Source organism: Cryptosporidium andersoni (assembly GCF_001865355.1).
Source record: "Cryptosporidium andersoni isolate 30847 chromosome Unknown contig_27, whole genome shotgun sequence".
Classification (NCBI taxonomy): domain Eukaryota; phylum Apicomplexa; class Conoidasida; order Eucoccidiorida; family Cryptosporidiidae; genus Cryptosporidium; species Cryptosporidium andersoni.
This window is the reverse complement of record NW_027122796.1, coordinates 1,286-27,517: the sequence shown is the minus strand read 5'-3', so window position 1 is coordinate 27,517 and position 26,232 is coordinate 1,286. Positions and strand designations below refer to the sequence as shown.

The window sequence follows — 26,232 nt, the reverse complement described above, 5'->3', positions numbered from 1 at the left end:
AACCACAGGGATAGCTATCATATATAAAACCTAATTAGCGATAATAACTGTTTAATGCTCTGCTAGTTTTATCTGAAGCCTCAGTTTGGAAATAATACTATTTTCTGATTTATCAAATTAATTTTAACACTACCTAGAATATATTTTGCACTATTAACTTAATAAGTACTAAAATTTATAATGAAAATCTTCTGAGTTTCTTTTTCAACAGTCACATCGCAACAAATTGAAAATATTTTAGCTGAACTTGCAATTCTTGTAAACAGATCTTAAATATTGTCCCTATAATAACGCAGATAAGTCAAAATTAATTAACCTAGTTGATTGTAGATGGACACTATAAAAACTATTGTATTAGCTAAAATAAGCATACTTTTTGTAGTATTTGTCAGGGTTTCAATTGATTAATGTGAAGTACTTCCATAAATCGAGACAAGTCCAAATATGATTAAATTAAATTGGTACTAATAGAAGATATGACGTTTATTTAAGTAAATTGAGTTCTTTCAAACTATGACCTTGTTAAAAATAAGTTATCAACAACATAAGAAGATAATCAGGTACTGAATCTAAGTCAAATCTAAAAAAAGAATAACTACTTTAATCTAATTTGACTTATTAAAACATTTTGGAGATTCCATAATATTATATACTACCATATTTAGATATCAATGTATACTTCTAAATTCCAACTTAACTTGAAGTAAAAATTGAGTACTAACCAAAATACTTTCTAAGAAAATTAGAGTTCAATGATTACCAGTGCATACTAAAATATAAATAATAAATTATACTAATAAAAATAATATTTAACACTAGAATAACATTCTTGTTTTTCTTCAAAAAGATACTTTTTAGAGATTAACTATGAGCAGCTGAACTAATCTATGTAGCCAACAAATTTAAATCCAAAACAATTTGAATATATTGCACCTTATAATTATATTGTGAATTAGGCTATTTATTTAATAAAGTACTGAGTAAATATTTTAAGATCTAAGTTATTTCTATTAGTTGACATTTCCCTGAATATTTCAGTAAAATAAAGGTAGATCTCCATCTCTATATGATACTTGAAACCAAGTGGATAAGTATTATATATATATAGTTATTTCTATCTTTTTAGTTTGAAGTTTATGCACTAGCCTCCAAGTTACTCCTTGTAAAGTAGAACATCCAATAATAGTGAGGAATTATGGAATCTATATTAATATAAAAAAATCAAGTTTTTTACTTAAAACAGAATCTACTATATTATATAAGTAATGTTTAGGATAAATTTCTATAAATAAAAGTAACTATGAAACTTTTCATTGGTCATTAATATTCATGACAATGTAATTGCAGTATTGCAATACTTTATAAATACTACTTTGTACCGCATTTAGTTGGTTCAACTTGAGACAAACGTAGCATTTGAAAATTAATAGCCCTTTTTGTTTAAGTTTTCCTAGATAGTACTTTATTTAGGGTTTAAGAAGAAGGGGATAATAATTATAGCAGGTATAAAACCAGGATGAATGAGCTGATTTACAGATTATGTCTGTAATAATTATATCTTAGTCTTGACCTGTCACTTGCTACAACATTTATAGTACAAGTTTACTTGCAATTAGACCTATTATTCATTTATTTTATGAAGCTAGTTTGTAACTCAGTGGTCCTACTAGCTGAACTCTTGATGGTGTAATCTGGTTATTTCTAATGTGAGCCATACACGTGTCATATGACTTTAGTACACTCGAAATACAAGGATGCAAGAGGTGACCATCCTTATCTTTATTATATGCAAGTTTAGATATCGATTCGTCCCTAGCTATACTCTGTTCCGATTGCCAATCAGCCATTACCTTGTAATCTGTATCAGATTTGAGTAATGGTTTAGAAGTTTTCAGCAGAGTACTTACTTTTCTCTTTGCCAAGTTTGAGTTTATCCTACGTCTCATTAACCTTGTGTAAAAAACCTTCTTACTATTTATGTTTGTTTGCTGTGAGTTCATACTTAAATAAATTCCATCTAACTCTTGCCTAGTTAGACCCTCGTGTAGATCTTCTATTTTAAATATTCCAACGCTAACATCTTCTTTAACATTTAGTGACAAGGGGGGTGCTGCAGATAGTTTAAAATCTAGATATTCTTGTTTTAAGCTTCTTTTAAATTTATGATTCATTTTCTGAATAGCTGTGTTAGAATTGTCAAGTTCAATACTATTTGCATTATTGATTTCATTACTCTCTGCCAAGTTCAGTTTCGTATTAATATTCCGGAAATATGTCTGCTTAACTGTTTTTGGATCTTCCATGTTGCAAAGTGCAGAGTTCTTCTGAAACTTGTTGACTCTACCAAAACAGCTATGAGGCCTTGTTATATAGCTAGAGTGGCCTGTTTTAAATGATGTGGATTTTTGAGGTGTTTTCTTAAATATGCATGGTACTTTCCCTATTTCATAGCCAATTTGGCCGACTGTTGCCTCATTTGGTATATAATATAGTGAAGCTGGATAAATCAAACTTCTAGAATTTAGATGATGGCTACCTTTAGCGAAGTTATTCATCAAAACATAATGTGCTGATACTGGCCTACAATTATCTGGTACTGCTATATATCCCACTGCATTAATATTATCTCTTTCTTGAATAAACTTCTCGCTATTACCATTCTTAATGTAATTTGCATATGAATTTATTTCATTGGAGTACTTTAAAATAAGATCAAAATCGTCTGATTTTTTAATATCCTTAGTCCGGAGTCTTTCAAAATGTGTTTTCACAAATTCTTTAGTTACCTCTTTGAATATCTTTTGATCTTCAAAAAGGTTTATATAAGGAACTGTCCTTTCAATTATTTTTGATGATGAGCAAATATTTACAACTGAGCAACTAAACAAGTTAAGCACCTCTAGAGTTGATAATGAAATATAGCCCCGTCTTTCATTATCCTTGAGAGTATTAAGCTTGGAACATGATGAAACTTTTAATTTCTCCATAGTTGCTTGTATTCCTGGCATAGCTAACTACTCAACAGTTGCAAACAAGTGTGGTAATGGGAGTTATCTTAATTTTTAGTGCACTTAATTACTAACTAAAATTATTCAAGTCACTTAAGTTAAATATTAGATATGATCTGTACTGAAGTATAAATACAGACAAGTTGGTACACTAGTTTTACAATGATAAAGTTCTTTATCCATTATACTTAACTAGGCGCCTACTCAAACGGGTGAAGTTGCATGTTTATGAAACTTTTAACATTTTTACACTGAAAAAAGCAATAAAAATATTAATTAGGGTAACTATCTACAATAATACGACTATATACTTGTGAGTCCTTTATTTCCAAGCTTTATATTCCTTATTTGATACATTTGGAGTAATTATACTCCTATTTAAATGCAAACTGAGAGCTTTAATATTGATTAAATACCAATTAAATTTTTGATTTTTTTTAATCCATACTTATAGCTAATTATACATTACACTAGTCATGCAATTTGGATAGTGTTTTAAGCTCCAGAGTTAATTGTATAATGGGTAATAAGTGAGCCTTTTTGCTTAAAATTATGGCTACAACTGAACATCAAAGTAAAGAGTACTCTAAGGCACTCAAGAGAGAATATAATGGATTTGTTTTAGATTTGCCTTTGTTTATAAGTGAATTAGACAGTAGTATATCGAATTTACTTGGCAGTAAATTGTCTTTTTTTTGTAAATTCACTCCACCTAGCAATTTACATGTTAACTCAAATGACATTGTAGTTGCAACACCACAGGATTATTACAATGAAGAACAACTTAAACAGCTTGCGCTCATTATTGACAAGATACGAGGACTTTCAGAATTGAAACTCTGCAGATACTTTGAGATTTCCATTGATATAAAATCTCATGACATATTAGCTGGATTGGATTACTTCCTACTTGACTCAAATAGTTCCAGTTATTTTCAAAACAAGGAAGTTGTTGAAGACAAACAAACTAACTCGCATGACCAAAAGCATTTAAGAGAGAGTAATAGTAAGCACATAGAAACTATACTTCAACAAGTTTTTGACGAAAATATCAAAAATAAAATATCAACAATACATGACTTGATGGATCACTTTATTCATAGGACACAAGAACTAATAGCAAATTCAAAAGTTAGGCTTGAAGAAAAATCAATAAATATAAATAATGTATTAAGTGAAATTCAAAATAAAGTTATTCTACGTGAGAAAAAAGTCAAAAATCTCAATAACTTAGCATGGAAAATTTTAGAACATTATAGTGATGTAGGAGATGAACTTCTAGAATCAGAACTCTCTGAATCAAATACAGCTAGTGCTTTTAAGCCAACAAACGATGAATATCACACAGAAATTCTTACTTTAGATGAAGCTCTTAAAAGAAGAATATCGCATGGGGGATTTGGGTTGCCTGAAGACTTTGGTAATCCACAAAAGCTTCTACAACTTGGGGAGTCCCCAGGAGCTCCACATAATATGGATGCAGTTAAAAATGACCACTTAAAATATAGGGGATCAAGTGCTAGTCACTTTAAAGTAGTTAACCAATCCAAGAGCTCTCTTTGGGACCCTATACAAAAAAAAATATATAGTATGCACGATTTATATCACAATTATGATAACAAATACAAAGAAACTATTCATCCAGCAACAAATAAACTACTCTTAATTCAGAATAGAGACGAAATGCCGTTTAAAAGAGAGACGAGCTTGATACACAGAAATAGAAAAGTGAAAAAGTATGATCCAATTATAGAATATGGCAGACACAGTATCCAAGCTAAAATATTAAAAAATCACAAAATTGACTTTAAAGATCACTATCCCACAGTATTCAGTTATCTTGGTCGTCCAATTCCAGAGTTGAATCATCATGACCCACCACATATAACTAGAAGAGCTATAATAGATTCAATCAAATTGTCAATGAGTACAGATGCTTCTCGAAATATTGTTTGGCAATCATATGGCAGACCTCTACCTCCAAGACATATTCAGGAAAGTGACAAATTAGAAAGTAGCAAATTAGAATGCTGTTCTCCATTAGAGCATACCTATGCTGATAGTCAAATTGTAGGGGCTGATGTTTACTATGTACTAGTTTAAAAGTTTTGCATTGAATATTTTAGGAGAGATATATTATTAATTCAAAGTCTATTATATGGAATTTGCTGTTGATCTTGATTGTGCTTGTTTAATTAAATGCTGAACTTCAGGTGCATCTGGATGAACTTTCATTGTATGCTGAGTAAGCCCACTTTGGTTTCTGCACTTTCTCTGACAGTAACGGCAAATAAAATGCTCATTGTTCTGTATAGAATTGATATTATTATTTGAATTAGTTGAACTACCTAACATTGAAATTCCAACACTGTTTCCAACTATATCATAGTCTAATATACCAGATGTTATAAGTTCATATTCTGTTCTTGGTATAGAACTACTATTTGAGCAATTATTAGAAATATTAGCTTCAGATATGTGTTTATGGATGATATTATCTGTATTATTTGGATTATTAGCTCTATAGTCTATTGAGTTTGGGTCATAGAGAGAAGTTGGAGTTGCATTAGATGTTAGGAGAGGTGAAGTAGTCAATATATTTGGACTGCGTACAGAATTCGGCTCTGAGTTGCTAAGAGTCGATTTTTTTACTTCTAAAGAATAGTCACTTGGAAATATGGGACGAATAACATCATTGACAGATATATTCTTTTGAGCTTTAGGTTGATTATTTAGGTGTGCAAGAAAAATCAGATTTCTCTGTAACCTTGAAAATAAGGCACGTACAGCAAAGTCATTGACACACTTGCCCTTATTAAGAAATACATGCAGTCCATATAATAGTTGATAATTTTCTTCAATAAGTTTTCTAATAATATCTACTGTGACATATGATATTGAGTTACCTGTCATGTATTGGGTACTTGCTAATGTATGACATATCCTATTATTTATTCCATTCGAAATATGACTGTTTGAGATATGTTTATATTCTGAAGAGTTCATATATATGTTTGGATCTGTCATAACTTATTTCTGTTACCAACCTTTTTCCCCTACAAATATCAACTAACAAGCGGCACCATCTCTGTTTGCTACTTACCTATTATGAAAAGAAGAGAAAAACAACTTTTCGAAAACACTTTCTTTTAAAGCTGCAAAATTTCTCCTAATTATGAGAAATAACAGTTAATATATTATTATACTGGGTTTTTGGAAAATTTATATTATGTAGTGATATTGTCACTATAATCGGTAATAAATGTTGGGACTACTAAAACAAAGATAGGAAGAATTAATACATCAAATAACGAAGTTGAATTAGAAAGTAGTAACTACTTAACTATGGCCAGTTGTATTGAGTGTGCTAGTTATGTGGCTGGACTATATAAGGAATATAACTCTCAAAATATTCATCTTTCAGTATGTGGAATATGTGGGTAGATTGCTGATAAATATATAGAATTCAATAGACCAAACATTATTATAGCATTAATACTGCAAAGCCACAAGCATATAGAAATGTATTATTTAGTAAATCCGTTTTAGTCTGTAAAGAGAATACTCTAAACTTCTTAAAGTACTTCTGTGCAGCTGTTATATTTGAAGCACATAAACTTTTATTCACTTGATTTCAAATAATATAAAACTACTTCTTTATTTGTAGCTTGTATTGGAAATTATTCTTATTTATTCATTATTTTATTCTTCAGAGATATATTCGATTTAGTTCTTTTTTGGTTCAATACTCTTGTGTTCTTTATCAAAGATGAATATGAAATTCTAAGTTCAAAAATTACTAAATATTGGTATAAATTTGTATTAAAATAATGTAACTGAGTACTTAGACTAGTATTTAGAAGTAATGAATCAGCTTTATACCATGTGTTAAGTGTTACTTCTCAGTCATCAATTAGAAGTATATATCTTAGCTTCCAATTATGGACTGTTTTATCTTCAATGATAAAAGTATCAAGCTGTTTATTAACTATACACACAGCTATGAAAATATATTTTAAGATAAGTCCTGTGAAAACATAAGGGAATAAATCAGTTTATAATTGAATATAGGTGTCTCATTATTACCATACTAATGTATATATTTGGTAAATTAGTTATTATTTCCATGCTAATATGGGATAAAAATATGGATTTGAGACTTCTTGTAGAAATATTTACAACTGCAAATGCTACCTCTATGCATGTCTGAATACAAATTCAATGGTTTTTTTCCACTTGCTATTGCGTATTTAGCAGATTGTGCAAAGTTACTCATATGATTTTGTTTAATTAAGTATATTACTAGATTAATGCAATACATATAGAAGTTAAACACTCCCATAACACCTTTATTCACAGGGTTTTATTAAAAAGTGAATAATTTGAGGTTTCTTTTCTTCTAGGTAATAAAAAGTTTTAGAAGTTATAGAAGGAATAGGAGATGATTTCAAACAAATTTAACTACAAAAAATTCAGGAATAGCTTATGATTTCTCCTAATATCTAATTATAGCATCTAAATATCACTACTCTGAAGAAGGGTAAGTTTCATCTTTTCTTACCGTATGAAGATTAGTACTTTCCAAGTAGTTCTAATTCAATCTCTTTATTTGATCAAGCAATATACTTATTTATACTAAGCCTTTTTTTAAAAATCAATTAGTTCTATACTCAGGATTTGTTTTATGTTAATATCCTGAATACTTAAAAATTTCTGAGCTCAACTTCGTATATATTTGTGTTAATTTTCTTAATCAAAATACATTCAAATCATTAATAATCTATAAACCTTATTTCTTTTATTTATAAGTATATAACTTTAAATTATAAAGTGCAGATTCAAACTTACAGCAAATATTTAAGAAAGTGGTTTAAACAACCTTTTGATGGCAAATATCCCAAACTTCATAGATAAACTATATCATTTGAATATCTTGGATAATTCACAGTATATCAATCTTTAAATATTTTGCTATAAATGATGTCATCTTATTATCACTATGTTTATTATTTCTATACTTACAAAAGAAGTGAATATTTGCTTTTAGTTAAAGTGTGCAAATTCAAAGTTCACTTTCTCCTTTCTATTGAAGTTCTTCTAACTAGAGTAATAATTGAGTACACAATGTTTCTAATATTATTAGTTTATTATACCTTTGCAGTGTGTAAAGTAGTGAAATCTTTATATATATTTCCTCTAAGCTTGAAATGAGTTCCTTTGGAGAAAAAGAAAAGGTGGTGTTTGACATGACATAAATAGTGTTTTATAAGAAGTTACACTATATGTGAATGTTGAAGCTGTTTATTGGGAACAATTGAAGTTCGAAATAAGTTCACTTAACTATCATCCTTATTTTTTTCTTTTCTTTATTTGTATGAAAAGTTCACTGTATGACTCGCACTTTTGTGACTGGAACCCCCAAATCTACTAAGTTCTTATCAAAGTATATTAGTAAAAAAGTTCGGAACTTTTTTGAAAATATGATTATATTGCAACAGTATATTAATTTACTTCAGTACCTAGCTTGTAATAGAAAGTAGCTATGGACTTTCTTAGCTAATAAGAATATATTTTTCCTTTTTAATCTTCTTAATACTCAGAAATTTGATTAGTAAATGGTAATATCTATAGCTAAAGTTGATTATTCGCAGGGATTCAAGTTTAGTTTGTTAACATTATTTCTATCCCTTTGCATTAGAAGTCATATACATGAATTGGCTGCGTGCTAAATATTACACATGACACTAACTAAATATAAGAAATATAAGAACTTAAAAAGAGAATTTCTAGTCAATATGAACTTATCATTAAACAGTAAATTTGATACTTTCCTTAAGGTTTTTGAGCTACGAAGCGGGTTTGTGTACTTTTTTAAATTATACCTTTAGGAAGAGGTAATTTTGACTTAGAAGCTAAGTTATTCATATTAGTTCTGCTACTATACTCTGAACTACTAAGTGTAAGTAAAATATGAGCTCTGTAGTTAAAGATATGCTTGGAATTTCTCCAAACCTGAAGATGGTTTCTCTTATGAAAGAAAAATTAAAATATGATACCTCTTCATTACGCAATACAAAGAAAGATAAGAATTCAAAAAATTCGATGGTTAGTATCCCTATTCAAGCTTTTTCTGCAACAAATTTGGCAAATAAGAAGTCTACCAGATGGAAGTGGGCAACTTTCAGCAATCCTGCACGCTATGATCAACTTTCTTTAAAGCATTGGGTCAAGGTGACATCTGAAAATTTACCTAATATTGAATCTAACACAAATTTGAATTTGGATGATAGTGCTAAAACTCTATCAAATAGAGAAACTGTTAATAATTCTCAATCTAAGATCTTGATAAATAATTCAGCAAGCAAAGATAGTACAATCACACAAAGCAACTGTACAAACGATAATGCAGGTCAATATTTTTTCTCGAAATTCAATAAACATGTGACTGTATATTCGTATCAGCCAGAACAATATACGAAATTTATAAAGGATTTAGATAATGACTGGACTGAAGAGGATACTTCCATACTCTTCAATTTATGTAGAGATTTTGATCTTAGATTTATCATCATACATGATAGATATAATCCCCCATCAGGAAGACAAAGGACTTTAGAACAGTTAAAGCTTCGTTACTATTCAGTTTCTAGAAAGTTGGTTGAAGTCAATTTTGATATGAAACGTAGAGCTCTTGGAAATTCCCCAGATCCAGCTCTTCTAACAGCCCTTAAAGAAGAGAGGAGTCGTCATCCATATATTAGGTTTATGTATAACTTTGAAGCTGATAAAAATCGAAGACACTTCTTAAGCTCTAGCTGGAAAGAAGTGGGGATTAAAAAAGAAGAAAGGATTTTACTGGAAGATATACAACTAAGAGCACAGAACTCTAATAACAGAAAAGCAACGCAGAATACACAAACAATAGGCAACTTGTTAGATTTAGGAAATGTAGAAGATGAAGAGGAGTCTGTATTAAATCAGATTAAAAGTATAGGTAGCTTTGGAATGAAAAAAAGTGGTGTTACAACAGCCGGGACATTGTGCTATCAACATACATCTGCTCTACCTAGAAAGCACTCTTCTGAAATTGAGGGATTTCTACGCCACTTCAAACTTGATACCTATCCATTACCTTATTTAGATTCAACTATTGCTGAACAATATGTTGCAGTAAGGTGTGACCTTGCAATCTTATTTTCTGTAAGGAAAAAGTTGCAGAGATTGAATTCACTAAAAAATGCATGGCAAGAGAAGTTGCGAAATGCAACTCTTCACTCTGATGAACAGGGAATATCTCAAATTGGTGAGGTTGATGAAAAAGGAAGGTTTACTAGCCAAACTACGCGGAATGCAACTTATTCTTCAGTTGGCGTATCTCCCTCAACTACTACTACTCCGAGAAGTATCAGCTATAAAACTAAAACCAAAACTTCTAGGATTATTCAGGATGAAAATATGTTATCACCAGTTCCATCTTCTGCTACCCTATCCACAAGTGGACAAACATTTTCTCACTCAGTTGATCCACTACGTCGCGATACAGAATCAAGTGATAAACCAAAAAAGAGATCAAAAGTTCATATTAGTAAACAGCATACTTCTTCAGAAACTATAAATGAACAAATAGGATCTACCCAAATAACTATTGGTCAGTCTACACAAACAGCGGCACTTACAGTGAATAATGATGGAGCAAGTCATTATTTGATAAGCTCAGAATCAAGTGATAACTTTAGAAACATCTAGACCTTTGTCCTGAATATAAAAATTTAGATTTATTATATACTACACCTCTTATATACAAGCTATTAAAATACATAGTCACGGTCAACATTTACTCCATTAAATATCTCACTGCAAGACCACAACTTAATACAGCGATCAAAACCTACAGAAGCTACCTGCATTCCATTAGGGGATATATCTATTCCAGATATTCTGTGGTCTTCAGAAATCAATATCTTAAAGCATGTATATTTTTTTCCAGATAAATTAGTCTCCTTGCCATCATGAAGGGAGTTATGAAGATCTTGAGTTGTCCAGAATTTTGTATAGCCATCATATGCTACAGATATTAAGTAGCGGCCATATTTAGGCTCATAAAGTACTTCAGAAATGCGTTTTGTGTGCCCAAATATACAATGTTGTAGAGGTATCTTAGCATTGCGTAAATCCCAGATTTTTATTGTATTGTCATCTGAAGCTGTTGCTAGTGTTACACCACATCTTGGGGAAAATTTTACAGACAGTATTTGACCTACGTGCTCAGTTAATGGCATTATTAAGTAACCTGATCTCAAATCCCATATATTTACTATACCTCCAAGATCACCAGTTGCAAGTAATGCACCATCAAGATGTATATCAAGTCTATTAATTCCACGACTATGTCCCTCTTGGATTACTACTTGCTTCCCTTTTTCAATGTCCCAAGAACGCCATGTTTCGTCATTACTTGCAGAAATAATATACTTAGATACTGGATGGAACTTTACACAATTAACTGTATCTTCATGATCTTCAAAACGCCTAGCAATTACCCCATTATTGTTCCAAAGATATATATGGGAATTAGCATCACAGGAAACAATGTAAGATAGATCAATGTCTGTGGATATCCAGTCGATATCATTTATCTTATTTTTATGACCTTCAAAAATTTCAACCGAATTTAGAAATTCTGAGTCCCAAATTTTTATATTACAGCTCATACCAAATGTTGCAATTTTCTTATTTTCAGGAGAAAATTTGCATCCCATTAGAGGACGACTATCTGCAACTTCACTATACTTCAATGTCATTTGCTTAGATACATGTAACAAATATTCACATATATGAGCTTCCATTTGCAAGATATCAACATTTTCTCTTAAAGTTCTGGCATTCTTAAGTCTTTTATATGATAAAGGAATAGAGTAGGCAGCAATAGTCTTACGAAAGGCAACTAGGTCTTCATCCCCTTCTGTAAAAAACCTTTCTATTTTTTGTTCAATATCTCTGTTTGAGTTTGCCTGTGACTCTCTTGGATCTTCCTCAATAATAATGGAAAGTCGTATACGGCGTTCATATGGCCCTTCACCAAAGTAGCATATTGGGTGTCCTAGTGTACGAAGAGTAGCCTTTACAACGTCGTCATTAGTAGGAACTGTGACACTTGGCCCCTCATGTAACATTGTATATAATTCCCTAAGTATATTTAAATATAAAGTATATTATATTTATCTCCTTTGAACTAATTAAGCCTCATATAAGGAAATTGCTGCTAAAGTTTATGCAAGGCTTAAAGGTCCTTTTGACACGTTTCGCAACACCTATACCGCTACCTCCACTAAATTTCTTACTCTTCTGTACAAATAGGTAGTGCATAAAGTAGAACAAGTACCGGATACAGTATCGAATTAAGTACAGCAAGTAGATATGGTAGCTATAAGTTAAGAGGGATATAAAGGTATTAAAAACTAGAATAAACAACTGTCTTATTATCATTATTGACAATACAAGTCTAGTAATAAATAGATATTAAAAAAAAAAGTCTCATTCTTATTACCTCAACTAGTGTACATGTATAAAAATAAGCCATGAGGTGGTACCTTAGAATAGCAGAGATTCTGAATTATACCCCACATTTTTGGAGGGAAGTAATCTATCAGTCGACAAGGAGGGGTTAACCGCACTTGAACAAAAGGTGAACTGCAAAGTAATACTAGATAAAGAGGGAATAGAGTTCTTTTGAAATACTACATAAGTATTCATTGGTATTATTTCCAGCTATTCAATGAACTCAAACTTAGTCAATACTGAAATATTGAACAAAGAAACCGGATTGGACTCTTTAGGAAATACCAGCTGTATATCCCCTAAAGATTTAACAACTCAAGAACCTGTTTCAACAGCACTAGATGATGTTAATTTATGTACTGAAGTATTACCTGTACTTTCAGATGTAGAACCTCCTGAAATTAGGTCTCCTAAGAACTCAAGTCCACTTGGCAATTTTATAAATTTTGGACTTAGTGGTAATCAAACAAATCAGAGAGATGCAACAATACCTATTGGTCAAAGTCATCTTTCTGAGGTATTAAGTCCTGAATATTTGGCATCTTATCACAAACCAATAGAATTCAACAATGAGAACAACAATGTAGAAGTTCTTGTGACCGGTGCTACTGGATTCATTGCATCCCATATAGTAGAGAGATTGTTATTACGAGGATATAAGGTACGTGGTACAATAAGATCTTTAGAAAATAGTACTTATAATTATCTTGAGACACTACCTTATGCAAAGCAAAATCTAAAATTAGTTGAAGCTAATCTCCTTAACTCCTCAATATGGAATGAGGTTATCAAAGATTGCCAAGTTGTAATTCACTGTGCATCCCCCTATTCAATGGATTTTAATGATCCTTATGTTGATATCATAAATCCAGCAGTTGAAGGAACAAAAAATGTAATTGATGCATGTTGTTTATGTAATGATGTTAAGACTGTGGTTCTAACTTCTTCAATAGCTGCAATTGTAGGTGATTATGAAGATGGCAAAGTCTACTCAGAAGCTGACTGGAATGAGGTCAGTAATCCCCTTATTGAACCATATCTATATAGTAAGGCTGCTGCAGAGCGCCTAGCACATCGTACAATTGATGAACAACGTCCTGATTTAAATTTGATAGTTGTTAATGTAGGGATGACTATTGGACCATCTTTTCGCACTGATATTAATCAGTCTGTACAATGGATATATGACATGATATCAGGAGGTATTCCTACTTTAGTCGACTTTCAGACAGGGTGGATTGATGTTAGAGATGTTGCTGAGATACACATCCGTTTATTTGAAACAAAAGAAAGTCATGGTAGATATATTTGTGTTCAGGGTATGCATACACTACAGGATATTGCTCGAATTATTAAAGTCACAAAACCTCACTTAAAAACTCCGAGTATTGTAATTCCAACATTTCTTGCGAAATTATTTATCTCACTGTTTACATCAAAGAGTGCAGCCTGCTTCTTAAAAAAGACTATGGGAAGACATATATTGATTAGTAATGGGAAACTTGTTTCTCACCTGTCAGACTACAAGTTCATATCTATAGAAGAATCTCTAACAGATACTTGTACCGATCTTCAAAACAAATTCAAAATACAATCATCTCTCTTCGGTTTCTTAAGATCCTGACATTTTTATAGTATCATTAAAAGTGAAATTCAGCTGTCTTTAGTAACGGTAGTTGCCTATGAGTTAATAGTCTATATTCAAAGTACACTCTAGAAAAAAGTCTTGAATTAAGCACATTTATCTAACTACTTTAAAAGTAACTTTGAAAATCTACATGCCCCTACCTTCTAAGCTAACCTTCATTGCATGTTTTGCGACTTTTTTCCCCTTATTTCTGTGTATCTGCAAATTTGCTATAGTACTATCTACAACTTTGTCTTCTATAGAATTATTTGAGCTATCATTCTGAGGGGCTATTTTAAAATTGTAACCAAATGTTTGTGGGATTTTTGCAGTTCTAGGATTTCCAAATAATTTACTTGTACCCTTACTTTCACTATTATGAGAATATCCTACAGCAGATATAGATTTGTTCATTCTAGCTGAGACTGTGGGCGGAACTGGTGTATCTACAGGTGAATTATTTTTCACTAAGGTTCTAAGCCACCGTTGTACTAATGAGCGAATAATCTGTCTATTTTCTTGTGTTTCACTAGGATTTTGCCATAATTCACATAATCTATGGCCTATTGTTGTTCCAATAAGATCATCTTCTTTAATGGGAAGGTTGTTAAGCAAATTTAAAATTTTGCTCCTAAGTGCTAAATTTGGCAATGTTCCATCTGGGAGTGTGGATAACCATCTATCAAGTACATCAAATATTCCTTCATTAATAAACCATCGAGACCATTTTGGCATTGCTATTTGTTTGCAAACGTCATCAATCATCCTTAGTTTATGAGCAGCTACCCCCCCTTTAGCATAAGCCTCCTCGTCTTTAATGGCAGCAGTATTCATACTCTCAAGGAAATTCCTAATTCTTTCTCTAGCATCTGATTCAGAGATATGATTGTATTTATGTGAATTACGTTTGGTTGTAGGATTAAATTTGGATTTATTAGCTATACTACTATTATCATCTTCTTCATCTGATGACCTTATCCCCCCTTCAACATGAATAATATCATCTTCATCTAATTCATAATCAGAGCTTCCATCCTCAACAATAAAATCCTTCAATACATCACTTTCTAATTGAGGGATAGCATTTCTCTTTCTCATGTTACTTTGCGTATCATCTTCTTCACCTAGATTATCTAGTACTACTAAACTATCACTTTCCAAAAAGATATCAGGATTCTTACTAGAGAGCTTTGTATATAAGTCAGATTCTTTGAGAGATTCTCCACTACCTTTTACTGATGCATTATTGCCTCGAATCTCACCTTCATTAATCAGTAATTGGTCACCGAGATCATCTCCCACAACTTTATCCTCTTCTAAAGCATCATTAGATAGCATCTTGAGGAATATAACAAACAAGTTGCCAGAATTCCAAATTTGATGCTAACTTAAACTAGGTGGTTGGCTGTACCCAACCAAAAAAAGTTTAAAGCGCTAGACATGCAATGATGTAACTTTACTATTTTAGTTAAAAGACTATCTTTTAACCTTATACAAATAATAATAGTGTGAACTACCTGATTAACTATAAAGTAAAAAAAAGGACAAATAAACTAAAGATCATAGGTTTCTTTATGTTGGTTTGATTTCATCATTCCCTGCTTAGGCTATATATAAAGCGGTAAACTTATAGGAGATACTTGCTGTTGTACTTTAAGCGGTTTGGATAGAAGAGGGGTACCTAGGAGAGTCGCGTTTTATGCTGATCTTTCCCATTAATAATATATAGATCTTTCAGTACAACTACTGTTTTATAGCACTGAGCAGTTAATTATATAGTTATTTGATACATGTCGAGTGTCAAGTGTGGTACCACAAAGATTAGTGTTGATGAAATTGAGTATGTGTGGACTATTGAAGATTTTCCACTACTCAGGACACTGGCATCAAGTCGTGCTCTTCCAAATCACGATCGCATCTTAAGTCCTAAATTTGGTGATCCATATAATGGATATTGGTATCTGGCCTTATTTCCAGCTGGTGTTAACTGCGATGGTACACTAATATCAGTGTATTTATTTTCTTCATCAGATATTGTGCAAGTTGCCTTATTTGAGATTTCAATTTTGGACAATAATTTGTCGCCTGTACAGGGATCGGAAGTAACTTTGTCCCATCCTAGGTTATTTAGTGAGAGTGATCCTAGTTGGGGGTGGGAAGATTACATCCAGATAAAAACACTTAAGAAGGATCAAACCAATTGTACCTTTGATATCGAACCTTCAACAACCTCTTCATCAACACAAAGTTTGCCCTTACCATTTGACTATAGCACCCATAGAATTAGGTCAAGTAATGAGTTACTATTTTTGACAGAAGAAGACTCAGGAGCTTTGGCTCTAGAATCTCACAACGTATGCGAATGTGACGAATATGAAGAAACAGAAATATTTTCCAACTGGGAAAATACTACTCTTCGTCATTGCATATTTGATGAGAATTTGAGGTTAAAAGTAACTGTAAAGGTACATCATGGACTAAAGAACTCCAATGGAAGCATAATTTTGCCTAACGAAATAACTAGAAGTGCATCGGAGGATTTTATGAGGTTAGCTAAGGATATTGCAACATTTTCTTCAAGTTGCTATGATATCCCGACAGAAATTATATCGTTGCGAAGTGGTCGACAAGTATTTAGTGTTCCGAAATTCACTTTAGCAGCACGTTCAAGATACTTTCGTGCACTATTTAGTACTAGCTTCCAAGAAACTAAAAAAATTATTTTCAATATCCCTGTAACAGATGCATCATCATATGTACTTGAAAATGCAATCGAATACATTACGACTGGGGACTGTAAACTGCTACACTGTGATTTATCATCAGAATGGCGTTTGGTACTAAATTTATTTCTCTTTGCTGGGAAATATGAAGTGGATTCTTTATACGATGCATGTATTTTACCACTAATTGCATCAATTAATGCTGACTCAATTTGGGACATTTTAATTGCAGGTCAGCAACAAAACTCTAGTACATTGTTAAATGCAGTACATGACTTTCTAAAGTCAAAAGTAGATATTTCGACACTAGCTATTTCCTTTATGAGATATTCATTTGACTCAACCCACAAGGAACATGAGATTATCTTATCTGAACCTAATACTTTAGAGACTAGAGCAGTAAATGCATCTATCAATGAATTTTCTGATAGCACAGCAAAAAGTAGTTTGGTTGGAAAAAGAGGACAGAATAATTTGGCATTTGATGGTCAAAGTAAGAACCTAATTTCTTGTAATGGAACTAGAAGAAGTGGTTTAAATTATTTCCTAAATAAGAGTAAACAGTTTAATAAATGCAACTATTCATACTCTTGCAACTTACAAAGTACTTCTAAAACGGAAAATCCCCAGATTTATTTTTTCGGTAGGACTCGGGGTGATGGAGAAACACAATCTAACCTAGGACAGTAAATATAAATATAACTTTTAAGCTACAAAGCAAGGCTTTCTTCTATAATTTCTACAAATGATTTAATAATATCATCTGTTTCATCGATATATGACCACTTGATATCAATTTCTGTAACGAGAATATTATTAATACTCTGTGTAGATGAACTATTAGATTTCCCTTTCAATATATTGAAGAATAGATCCACATTTAAACCAGAATCTGGGATCTTAGCAATGACTCTCATGCTTTTGTACATGATCTCAAGAGTTGCAGCTTCCTTTAGCTCAATAAAGATCAAATTATGATAGCAACAGCTACTACCACAAAACGATTCAGTTACACTTTCTCTTATTTTAATCAAACTATACTCAATATTTTCATTTAATTTACTTGATGTAATATCTTTGAAACATGAGCAACACTTTTTATGAGTTCTTAGCGAAATTTCTTTTATCCCATTCAGTGCACATAAAAGTGCTGGTAAGGGAAGATCTTGAATTTTTATTGAATATGATAAAATATAGAGAGGTAGGTTGTAATGACTTTTACTTGCTTTAGAATCCCAAAATCTTGGGGAGATCTTTTTATTTTTGCAAGGAAAAGTGAACCGTCTTGTTTTATAATCAGTACCGGGGCAGGAAGTGAATTCGACTTCACTTGTTTTGTTTCTAATTATATTCAAAATCTCATTCTCTGTGTTAATTAGTATAATGTTCCTATCAAGATTTGTCAATAAACTTATAATGCAGTTTATTGGTGAAGAATCCAATTGACAAAAGTTCAAATAGTAACGCAATAATAGTACAATTAGTACCTCAAGTTTGTTTGTGCAGAGCCAATCATTCGATGGATCCTCATAAGAATTGAGGAAAAGCTTGTTATGTGCAAGTTCTATTTTTTGAGAATATACATGACATATTTCATTAGTCTGACTTTTTAAACTAGTATGAGACAATAGGTTATCTAGTTTATGTAATATCCATGAGTTGAGGACTGTTGAAGAAAGCAAACATTTCGAAATATTCAAATTATCAATTGGGATGATTACAGTTGACCCATTGTGAGGACAGAAAGTTGGTATTTGAAACTGCTCTTGTACAAAACTAGCCATACTAAGCATACCTTGTCTTTCACCATGTAAAAATACAATATTATCTGGTTCAACATGCTGTATTAAAGATTGGATCCCAATAGAATCAGCATGTGAAGAGAAGCTCAAATATTTAACATCACATCTGATATCAATTGAGCTTGACGGATCTTTTGGATCCAATGTAATGCGTTTTGCACCTGCAATAATTCGTGCTCCTAAAGTTCCTGCAACACAGAAACCAGGAATAATTGTTAGATTATTAGGATCAGGTGCCCAGCACTTGAAAGCTTGTAAAGATAATCCAGCATGAAGCATACCTGGAGTAGCAAATAGTACTGCTGGACCAGTATTTGTAAGTACCGATCTATCATAAGGTAAAACGTGAGGGAAAGAGAATAAGTCATCTGATAAAGCTGTATTCGTCCAATTAGTATAAAGTTGGTAGTATAAACTTGACTTCTCCGTCATAGCACCACCAAAATATATAGGATATCGTAATTGCATTCTCCTCCAAAAAAATTCAAGTAGAATACAAAGCTCTTGTGCCCTACCAACAGCAAAGACTGGTATAAGTACCTTCCCACCTTTTTCTAGGCATTGAAGTATCATTTCACAAAAAACCCGTTCTGTTGAGCGTCTTGAAGGCCTTATATATGTAGCATAGGTGCTTTCAGACAATAGCACATCGGGGAAAAGCTTCTTTATAGAAGCAGGTCCCAAGTGCCTATCTCTGACCATGTTGTAATCACCTGTATATACAATACTTTCATTACCAACTTCAACATGAAACATAGAAGCCCCTAAAACATGACCAGCATAATAAGGTGTAATATTTATTCCATTAACAGATATAGTTTGGTGTAGTTGAATGGCTGTCACTTTCTCCATGCACTTCCAAACATCACCTACACTAAAGTGCTGTGGATCTACTGGCTTTAAGATATCAGTTGATTCTGTATTTATATCTGAACCCAATTTACTCAATATATTCTTTTGCTCCATAACTTTGCAGCAGTCTGCAAGTAGAACAGGTGAAACAGCTTTTGTTGGATAAGTCATTATTATTGGGCCGGAATAACCAATTTTTTCAGTAAAGTATGGCAAAGCACCACAGTGATCAAGATGATAGTGGGATATTACTACTACATCAACCAAATTATTTATTACTACAGGATCCAGAGAAGAACTAATTAGAGTAAAGTCAGGATACCTTCGATCATCCTTATATCCCATGTGCATTCCACAGTCCAACATCACTACCTTTTCATGAATTCTAACCAATATACATGATCTGCCAACATCTTGACCTGCTCCAAGAGGAGTGACAGTTATAGGCATTAAGTTTTATTTTAAGGGTTAGGCTAGTAAAGATGCGCAAAAAGTGCAGCACAGACTTCTGCTGAAAAGGCTGAAAGTTTAATACCGCCAATGTCTTTGGTAAATTGTCATTTTGCCGAAATAACTATCCCTTTTCCTGAATTGATTAAAATGTGGCTCAGTACTAACTATTCTAAATATAAAATATGGTATGATTAATTGGATATGGAAACATTAGGTATGAGAGGGTATTATGCAAGTAGTCATGCAAAGAATGCGAATAAAATAAGGGGCTCAAGAAACAGATCTGTGGAAGGGTGTCACAATAATCAATTATATGAAAATAGACAGGAACAACAAAGCTTGAGTGCAGATGAATATATTAGTCGAGATAAGCACATTGTATTATGTATTGCAGAGAAACACTCAGTTGCAAAAGAGATAGCATGGTGTTTATGTCCGCAAAACCAAAATCCTAATTACTTAAACAGTAAAAGCAAAACAAATCCTGTACTTTCATTTCCGTATTATTTTGAAGGATCAAAATGTAATATGATTGTTACCTCAGTTCGTGGTCATATAAAACAGCTTAAATTCGACCCTCGTTTTTCAAGCTGGGAAACTGTGGATCCAATAGTATTACTTAACCTTTCTACCCCTTTAATTAAAGTGATAAGTGAAGATTGCAATGATATTGCACAAAATTTAAAGCATTACTCTAAGTTAGCATCTACGCTAATTTTGTGGCTGGATTGTGATAGAGAAGGTGAAAATATAGCTTTTGAAGTTATCAGCGTCTGTTTGGATGCTAATCCCAAACTTAAGATATTAAGGGCTCGATTTTCAGCTTTAACTAAGTCAGATATTGAGGGTGCAATGAATAACTTAGTTACCCCAAATCGTGCAATGAGCGATGCAGTAGAAGCACGACAGGAAATAGATCTCAGAATAGGTTCTTCATTTACAAGATTCCTGACTTTAAGGTATCAAAAGTTATTTCCCATACCTGAAAGTACACTTAGTTATGGACCATGTCAATTCCCTACGCTGGGTTTTGTGGTAGACAGATACCGTAAAATAGTCAGTTTTAAGTCGGAACCATTTTGGCAAATTTCTGTTACGCTTTCTTTTCACTCAGAAGATGAAAACCTAAAAGATAAGCTAATTAAATTTGATTGGATAAGAGATCGGATTTTTGATCATTTAGCAGCATTAGTTATATATGAATTTTGTCTCGAGGATCCTATAGCAACTGTAGTATCTGTACAAGGAAAACAAGTTAGGAATTACAAACCTCTACCGCTGAATACGGTGGAAATGACAAAAATTGCATCTATAAAGCTAAATATTCCACCCATCATTACAATGAATATAGCTGAAAATCTTTATCAGAAGGGATACATTTCTTATCCCAGGACAGAAACCAACTCCTTCCCTGAAAGTATGGATCTCAAGATGATAATTAGAGAACAAATTAATCACCAAACATGGGGTAGATATGCCAGTTTGCTTATTTCAAATGACAAATATTGTAATCCTAGATGTGGCAATTCCAGTGATGAGTCACACCCACCTATACATCCTGTAAAATGTTTGGATCAAAGTGAAGCAACAAGTGCAGAGGAGTGGAAACTTTATGAACTTATCACGCGTCACTTTTTGGCTGTATGTTCCAATGATGCTATCGGACAAGAATCTGTTGTAATACTTGATATTGCCGGTGAACAGTTCAAAGCTAAAGGTTTGGTAAGTCCTTACTTATAGTATTATGACTCACTCATTAAACTCTTTTCAGGTTGTTTTAGAAGAGAATTGGCTAGATATTTATAAACCTTATGAAAGGTGGTGTGGAAATGTACTTCCAGAATTTAACCAAGGTGATAAACTCACTCCATATAGTATTTTTTTAAGTCAATCTAAAACTGAGCCACCACATCTTATAACTGAAGCAGAGCTAATTGACTTGATGGATAAAAATGGAATAGGCACGGATGCAACTATGCACGAACACATTGAAAAGATACAAACTAGACAATATGTCATAAAAAATCCTCGATCCCAATTGATACCCACCTCTCTAGGATACGCCCTGGCATTGGGATTTGAGGAAATATCTAAGGAAGCTAACAAGACAGAACAGCGAGATGGTTTATTATTAGCTTCGGATAGTAGTAGAAATTCAATATGCAAATTTGATAAAAATTTAATAAGACCGAATCTTAGATCTGCAATGGAATTTTCAATGAAAGAAATATCTGGTGGGATTTTAAACAGAAGTACTGTTGTTGCAGAGATCCTTGATTCTATGAAATATATTTATCAAACAATGGTACATTCGATAAAATTTTTAGACAACTCATTTAAACTTTATTTTCCTCGTTGGGACTCTGATCTAGTCTTTAAAAATGGAACTATCCGTATTAAGAATTTTTCAATTTGTGGTGGTTGTGGCTTATATATGGACTTAATTGAAGTATTGAAAAATAATGTGTCTTTGCCTGCTTTGCCAATAAATAATGAGAGTATTAAGGCTGATATAATCTCTCTAAGCCGTAGTTTCCTAATGCTTGTATGCAACCAAAAAAACTCAAATTTATGCAATTTACCTCTCCAATTACCAAATAATAAAGGACTTCAACCAATTGACTTTAGATGTCCTTATTGTAAATATCAAGTTATTAAGTTAGAAAATACTCTAACAAAAAAGAAACACTTTATTTGTCCATTCTGCTTTAACAATCCTCCGCAGGAATACTCATGTGTAGAATTAAGATGTTTTATGTGTTCGCATCCCACTTGTTCCTTGAATAAAAGCTGGTAGCTTGTTTTCTTATTAACTATGAATTATTTAATATAATAAAGAGGTGAGATTTTTGTACTTGTATTGGATATTGATACAAAAGATTTCAGTAAATAAGGATTTATTACATTTCAATACCTCACTTTTACTATAATCCCCATATTGCATTAGTTAATGTGATTGACTCAAATATTATATGGTGTAACATGAACCAGGCACTCAACATCCTTATAAAAAAAAACACTAAATCTATTAAGTCAATAGATACTAGATTGGAAACTCAGGGAGAATTAGAAATATATTTTATGCAAAGTACTTTTAGACTATATTATAGACGAGTGCCCTCTGTAAACAAGTTGAAATATTATATTCAATATTGGAAATTAGGTACAAAGTGAAGATATAGTTAACTTTTAGCAGATAAATATCATAATAATGTATATGAATTTTCCTTCAAGCACAAAATTTATCAAAAAGATGAGTCACCATATCTGAGATCAAAAACAAGTGATGACTTAAAGTTTGACTTGAACTGTTATAAATAGTATATGTTGTAAATATAGTACTACTAATTATATTTTTAATACAACCTATATAGCATTAAGCTTCTTAGACCAGTGATTGAATTATGGAACTTTTAAATGTAGCCTTGTGTTTACAATATTAATTGTGGCATCAGACAAAAGCTAGTATAATGAACTTGTATATATTTAGGAAATGTATAGCATATTCACTTGGAATGAAAGTTGAGATAGTCACCAAGTAACTTAGCTCATACAACAATTACTTCTGAAATTACATATATTGGTTAGAGTTTAAGAAAGTAAAAGAAGTTATCAGTACATTGAATATTAAACAAACTATGTTTGTGTTGTAATATAATCCAAAATTTGAGATTAATTTAATTCCCAATAAATTATAAATAATAAAGATAGTATTTCAGAATTAACAATATCTGGATATTTCATTAGGTCTTGTGATATTCATGTTTCATAAATAATAGCTATTTATAGTGTAACAAAAGATCATTACTATCTCCTTATGCTCACTCAAATCTGCAACTATCTTTATTATCATCTATAGAAATCTAAAATCGATATTCCTATTATAAGCACTGAAGATTTCAGGGAAGATAGGAAGAAATATCGGAAATTTCAGAATTACTAGAACAAGACGTATCTAATACCCTCAAAGATATACCAGACAGAATAGTCCTTTTCAGTTACCGCCCTAAGGCTAACCTAGTAACTCCAGGGTTTATTGATCATTAAGTAAGGAAATTAATGAGAGTAAAGTAAATATGGATAACTTAGAAAACAGTAAAGTGAATGCGATGGAGTCAAAAAGGGATTTTTTAAAGAAGAAGGTGGATAATCCAGATGTACACGATGTCGACGAGGGTAAAACAATATTTCTTAGAAATATCCCTTTTGGAACCTCCGAATCTGATCTTAAGCAGTTTTTTGAAGAACGTTTTGGTAAGGTGATTTACGCCCGTATTGTTTTGTCTAGAAGCACTCACTTACCGAAAGGGGTTGCCTTTGTTAAGTTCAGGGATTTGGAAGCGGTGAAACATGTACTAGATGCTAACGATGAGGCAAATCAATACATAATGAAAACAAAGAACATGAATATGACAAATAAAAGTTCATGTGCATACTTAGAATCTCTTGCACTGCCTCCTAATGTAGGAATACAAATAAATGGGAGAAGAATTTATGCTCAAATAGCAGTAAAACCAAGTGAGCTAGCAGATATTTCAAGTAAAAAAGACATATACATGAACGAAGGCATTATTAAATCGAAGAATAACGGTCACCTTGCCAAATTCGGGGTCATTCTACGTGGAACAAATGAAGCGGTAGGCTTAAGTGAAAATGATTTAAGGAGGCGTGAGGATGCTTGGCTTGAACGTAAAGTGAAACTGAAAAATCCAAACTTTATAGTAAATCCATTTAGGCTCTGTATAAGGAACTTACCTAAGAAGGTTAGTGCTGTAGAACTGCGAAAGATTGTTATTGGCTGCATAACTTCACTAGATAAAAAATCTCTTTTAGCATTAATAGAAAATTGCAAACTTGAAATTGAAAAAATTGGGTCTGCAGGTCAAAAGTATATGATAGATCACTCTAAATATAAGTACTATTTCGAAAGATTTCTGTTAAACTCAGCAAAAAGATTTTCAAAAAACGAATTTTTAAAGATTTTGAATAAAATGATTTCTTGCATCAGAATAATAAGAGAAAATAGTTCTTCGGGAAGTAAATCAAAGGGATATGCATTTATAAATGTCCTTTCACATGAGGTTTGCAAATTAATATTAAATAAACTGAATAATAATCCCAAGATATTTGGTTCGGAGAGACGTCCTATTGTAGAATTTGCTGTCGAAGATCAAAGAGCTATTTACATTCAAAAGAAGAAGAGAGCACAAAAGGATAAGATGAAGAGTGTAATGAATAAAGAATATAAATTAAGAGTCCCAAAGTTGAGTCGTGGGCAAAGACAACGTGCTAAAAGGAGACTGGAGAGGGAACAAGGTACAAACCAGATTTAGAGCAAAGATTATGCTAACAAAAATATAAAATCTGGTATATCAAAGTTATCTGCGAAGTTTATTAATAGAGTATTTTAAGGAAGAAATAGACTAAGTATGGAACTTGAAGCCATGTATCTCATCTCACATGCAAACTGACACCACAGCTGCATTGCATCAAGACATGACGCACCTGTTAGTTTTGAAATTTTAAGGAAACTTTTTTACACTTAATTTTTCTCATATTTTCCTCTATCATATTTCTTGGGGAAATTTATGATTCAATCCTTATTGAATACAACCCAGATTTACTCCTTATTTGGGGCTGTGCTGGAGAAACATAAGCTCATTTTATAACTTGCATTATTAAAATATCTAATAATGAATTGCGAAGCTAATAACTATTACAATCCAGAATCTCAGATGTCAGTGAACGAAAAAGAGTCAACTATTAATGAACAGGCAAATAATGTAAATTTTCAGAATTTACTTACTAATCCAAAACAAACAAGGTTATTGTTAGGTAATATGAGGAATATACTCGACCCATATTCAAGTGAACAAAATTCAACATTGATTTGCCATTTCTGTAATTGTACTACTATGGGTGAAAGCTATATATTACTGTCTTGTAGACATCGCCTTCATTATTCATGTGTCCTGAATAATATGTTTAATTTCTCACCTAACGGTGAATTTATGTTCTGTCCTATATGCAATTTTCAGTCTGCAATACTTGATAATACGGGAGAACCGATTGTAAAGCATCTAGCTAGAATTCCTATGAAAGAAAGTTTTGGCTGCCAACCAACAAAGTCATGTATAGTGTGCAAAATTAGGCCACCTTCTACATTTTGCATAGATTGCTGCGACAGTTTCTGTAAAAGATGTTTAAGA

The 26,232-nt window shown here is 32.1% G+C and overlaps 11 protein-coding genes across 11 annotated transcripts; 6 read left to right on the top strand and 5 right to left on the bottom strand.

The window, feature by feature from the left end:
* Positions 1-1,634: 1,634 nt before the first annotated feature.
* On the bottom strand, positions 1,635-3,008 carry cand_036550 (uncharacterized protein; the record flags this gene model as incomplete). Its single annotated transcript, XM_067213880.1, has 1 exon — positions 1,635-3,008. One exon carries the CDS (start codon positions 3,006-3,008, stop codon positions 1,635-1,637), a length of 1,374 nt encoding a protein of 457 aa, XP_067069853.1.
* Positions 3,009-3,560: 552 nt separating this feature from the next.
* cand_036540 (uncharacterized protein) lies at positions 3,561-5,111 on the top strand (the record flags this gene model as incomplete). Its single annotated transcript, XM_067213879.1, has 1 exon — positions 3,561-5,111. One exon carries the CDS (start codon positions 3,561-3,563, stop codon positions 5,109-5,111), a length of 1,551 nt encoding a protein of 516 aa, XP_067069852.1.
* A 51-nt stretch (positions 5,112-5,162) lies between these two features.
* On the bottom strand, positions 5,163-6,035 carry cand_036530 (zinc C2H2 type domain-containing protein; the record flags this gene model as incomplete). Its single annotated transcript, XM_067213878.1, has 1 exon — positions 5,163-6,035. One exon carries the CDS (start codon positions 6,033-6,035, stop codon positions 5,163-5,165), a length of 873 nt encoding a protein of 290 aa, XP_067069851.1.
* Positions 6,036-8,978: 2,943 nt separating this feature from the next.
* cand_036520 (MYB-like DNA-binding domain-containing protein) lies at positions 8,979-10,754 on the top strand (the record flags this gene model as incomplete). Its single annotated transcript, XM_067213877.1, has 1 exon — positions 8,979-10,754. One exon carries the CDS (start codon positions 8,979-8,981, stop codon positions 10,752-10,754), a length of 1,776 nt encoding a protein of 591 aa, XP_067069850.1.
* Positions 10,755-10,816: 62 nt separating this feature from the next.
* On the bottom strand, positions 10,817-12,181 carry cand_036510 (U4 U6 small nuclear ribonucleoprotein PRP4; the record flags this gene model as incomplete). The annotated part of the gene is made up of 1 exon (XM_067213876.1): positions 10,817-12,181. The coding sequence occupies one exon, from the start codon at positions 12,179-12,181 to the stop codon at positions 10,817-10,819; it is 1,365 nt and encodes a 454-aa protein (XP_067069849.1).
* A 602-nt stretch (positions 12,182-12,783) lies between these two features.
* On the top strand, positions 12,784-14,190 carry cand_036500 (NAD dependent epimerase dehydratase family protein; the record flags this gene model as incomplete). Its single annotated transcript, XM_067213875.1, has 1 exon — positions 12,784-14,190. The coding sequence occupies one exon, from the start codon at positions 12,784-12,786 to the stop codon at positions 14,188-14,190; it is 1,407 nt and encodes a 468-aa protein (XP_067069848.1).
* A 150-nt stretch (positions 14,191-14,340) lies between these two features.
* On the bottom strand, positions 14,341-15,531 carry cand_036490 (uncharacterized protein; the record flags this gene model as incomplete). The annotated part of the gene is made up of 1 exon (XM_067213874.1): positions 14,341-15,531. One exon carries the CDS (start codon positions 15,529-15,531, stop codon positions 14,341-14,343), a length of 1,191 nt encoding a protein of 396 aa, XP_067069847.1.
* A 452-nt stretch (positions 15,532-15,983) lies between these two features.
* cand_036480 (BTB POZ domain-containing protein) lies at positions 15,984-17,606 on the top strand (the record flags this gene model as incomplete). Its single annotated transcript, XM_067213873.1, has 1 exon — positions 15,984-17,606. The coding sequence occupies one exon, from the start codon at positions 15,984-15,986 to the stop codon at positions 17,604-17,606; it is 1,623 nt and encodes a 540-aa protein (XP_067069846.1).
* A 20-nt stretch (positions 17,607-17,626) lies between these two features.
* cand_036470 (RNA-metabolising metallo-beta-lactamase family protein) lies at positions 17,627-20,020 on the bottom strand (the record flags this gene model as incomplete). Its single annotated transcript, XM_067213872.1, has 1 exon — positions 17,627-20,020. One exon carries the CDS (start codon positions 20,018-20,020, stop codon positions 17,627-17,629), a length of 2,394 nt encoding a protein of 797 aa, XP_067069845.1.
* A 204-nt stretch (positions 20,021-20,224) lies between these two features.
* cand_036460 (DNA topoisomerase family protein) lies at positions 20,225-22,820 on the top strand (the record flags this gene model as incomplete). Its single annotated transcript, XM_067213871.1, has 2 exons — positions 20,225-21,745; positions 21,795-22,820. The coding sequence occupies 2 exons, from the start codon at positions 20,225-20,227 to the stop codon at positions 22,818-22,820; spliced, it is 2,547 nt and encodes an 848-aa protein (XP_067069844.1).
* Positions 22,821-24,099: 1,279 nt separating this feature from the next.
* On the top strand, positions 24,100-25,356 carry cand_036450 (RNA recognition family protein; the record flags this gene model as incomplete). The annotated part of the gene is made up of 1 exon (XM_067213870.1): positions 24,100-25,356. One exon carries the CDS (start codon positions 24,100-24,102, stop codon positions 25,354-25,356), a length of 1,257 nt encoding a protein of 418 aa, XP_067069843.1.
* Positions 25,357-26,232: the final 876 nt, after the last annotated feature.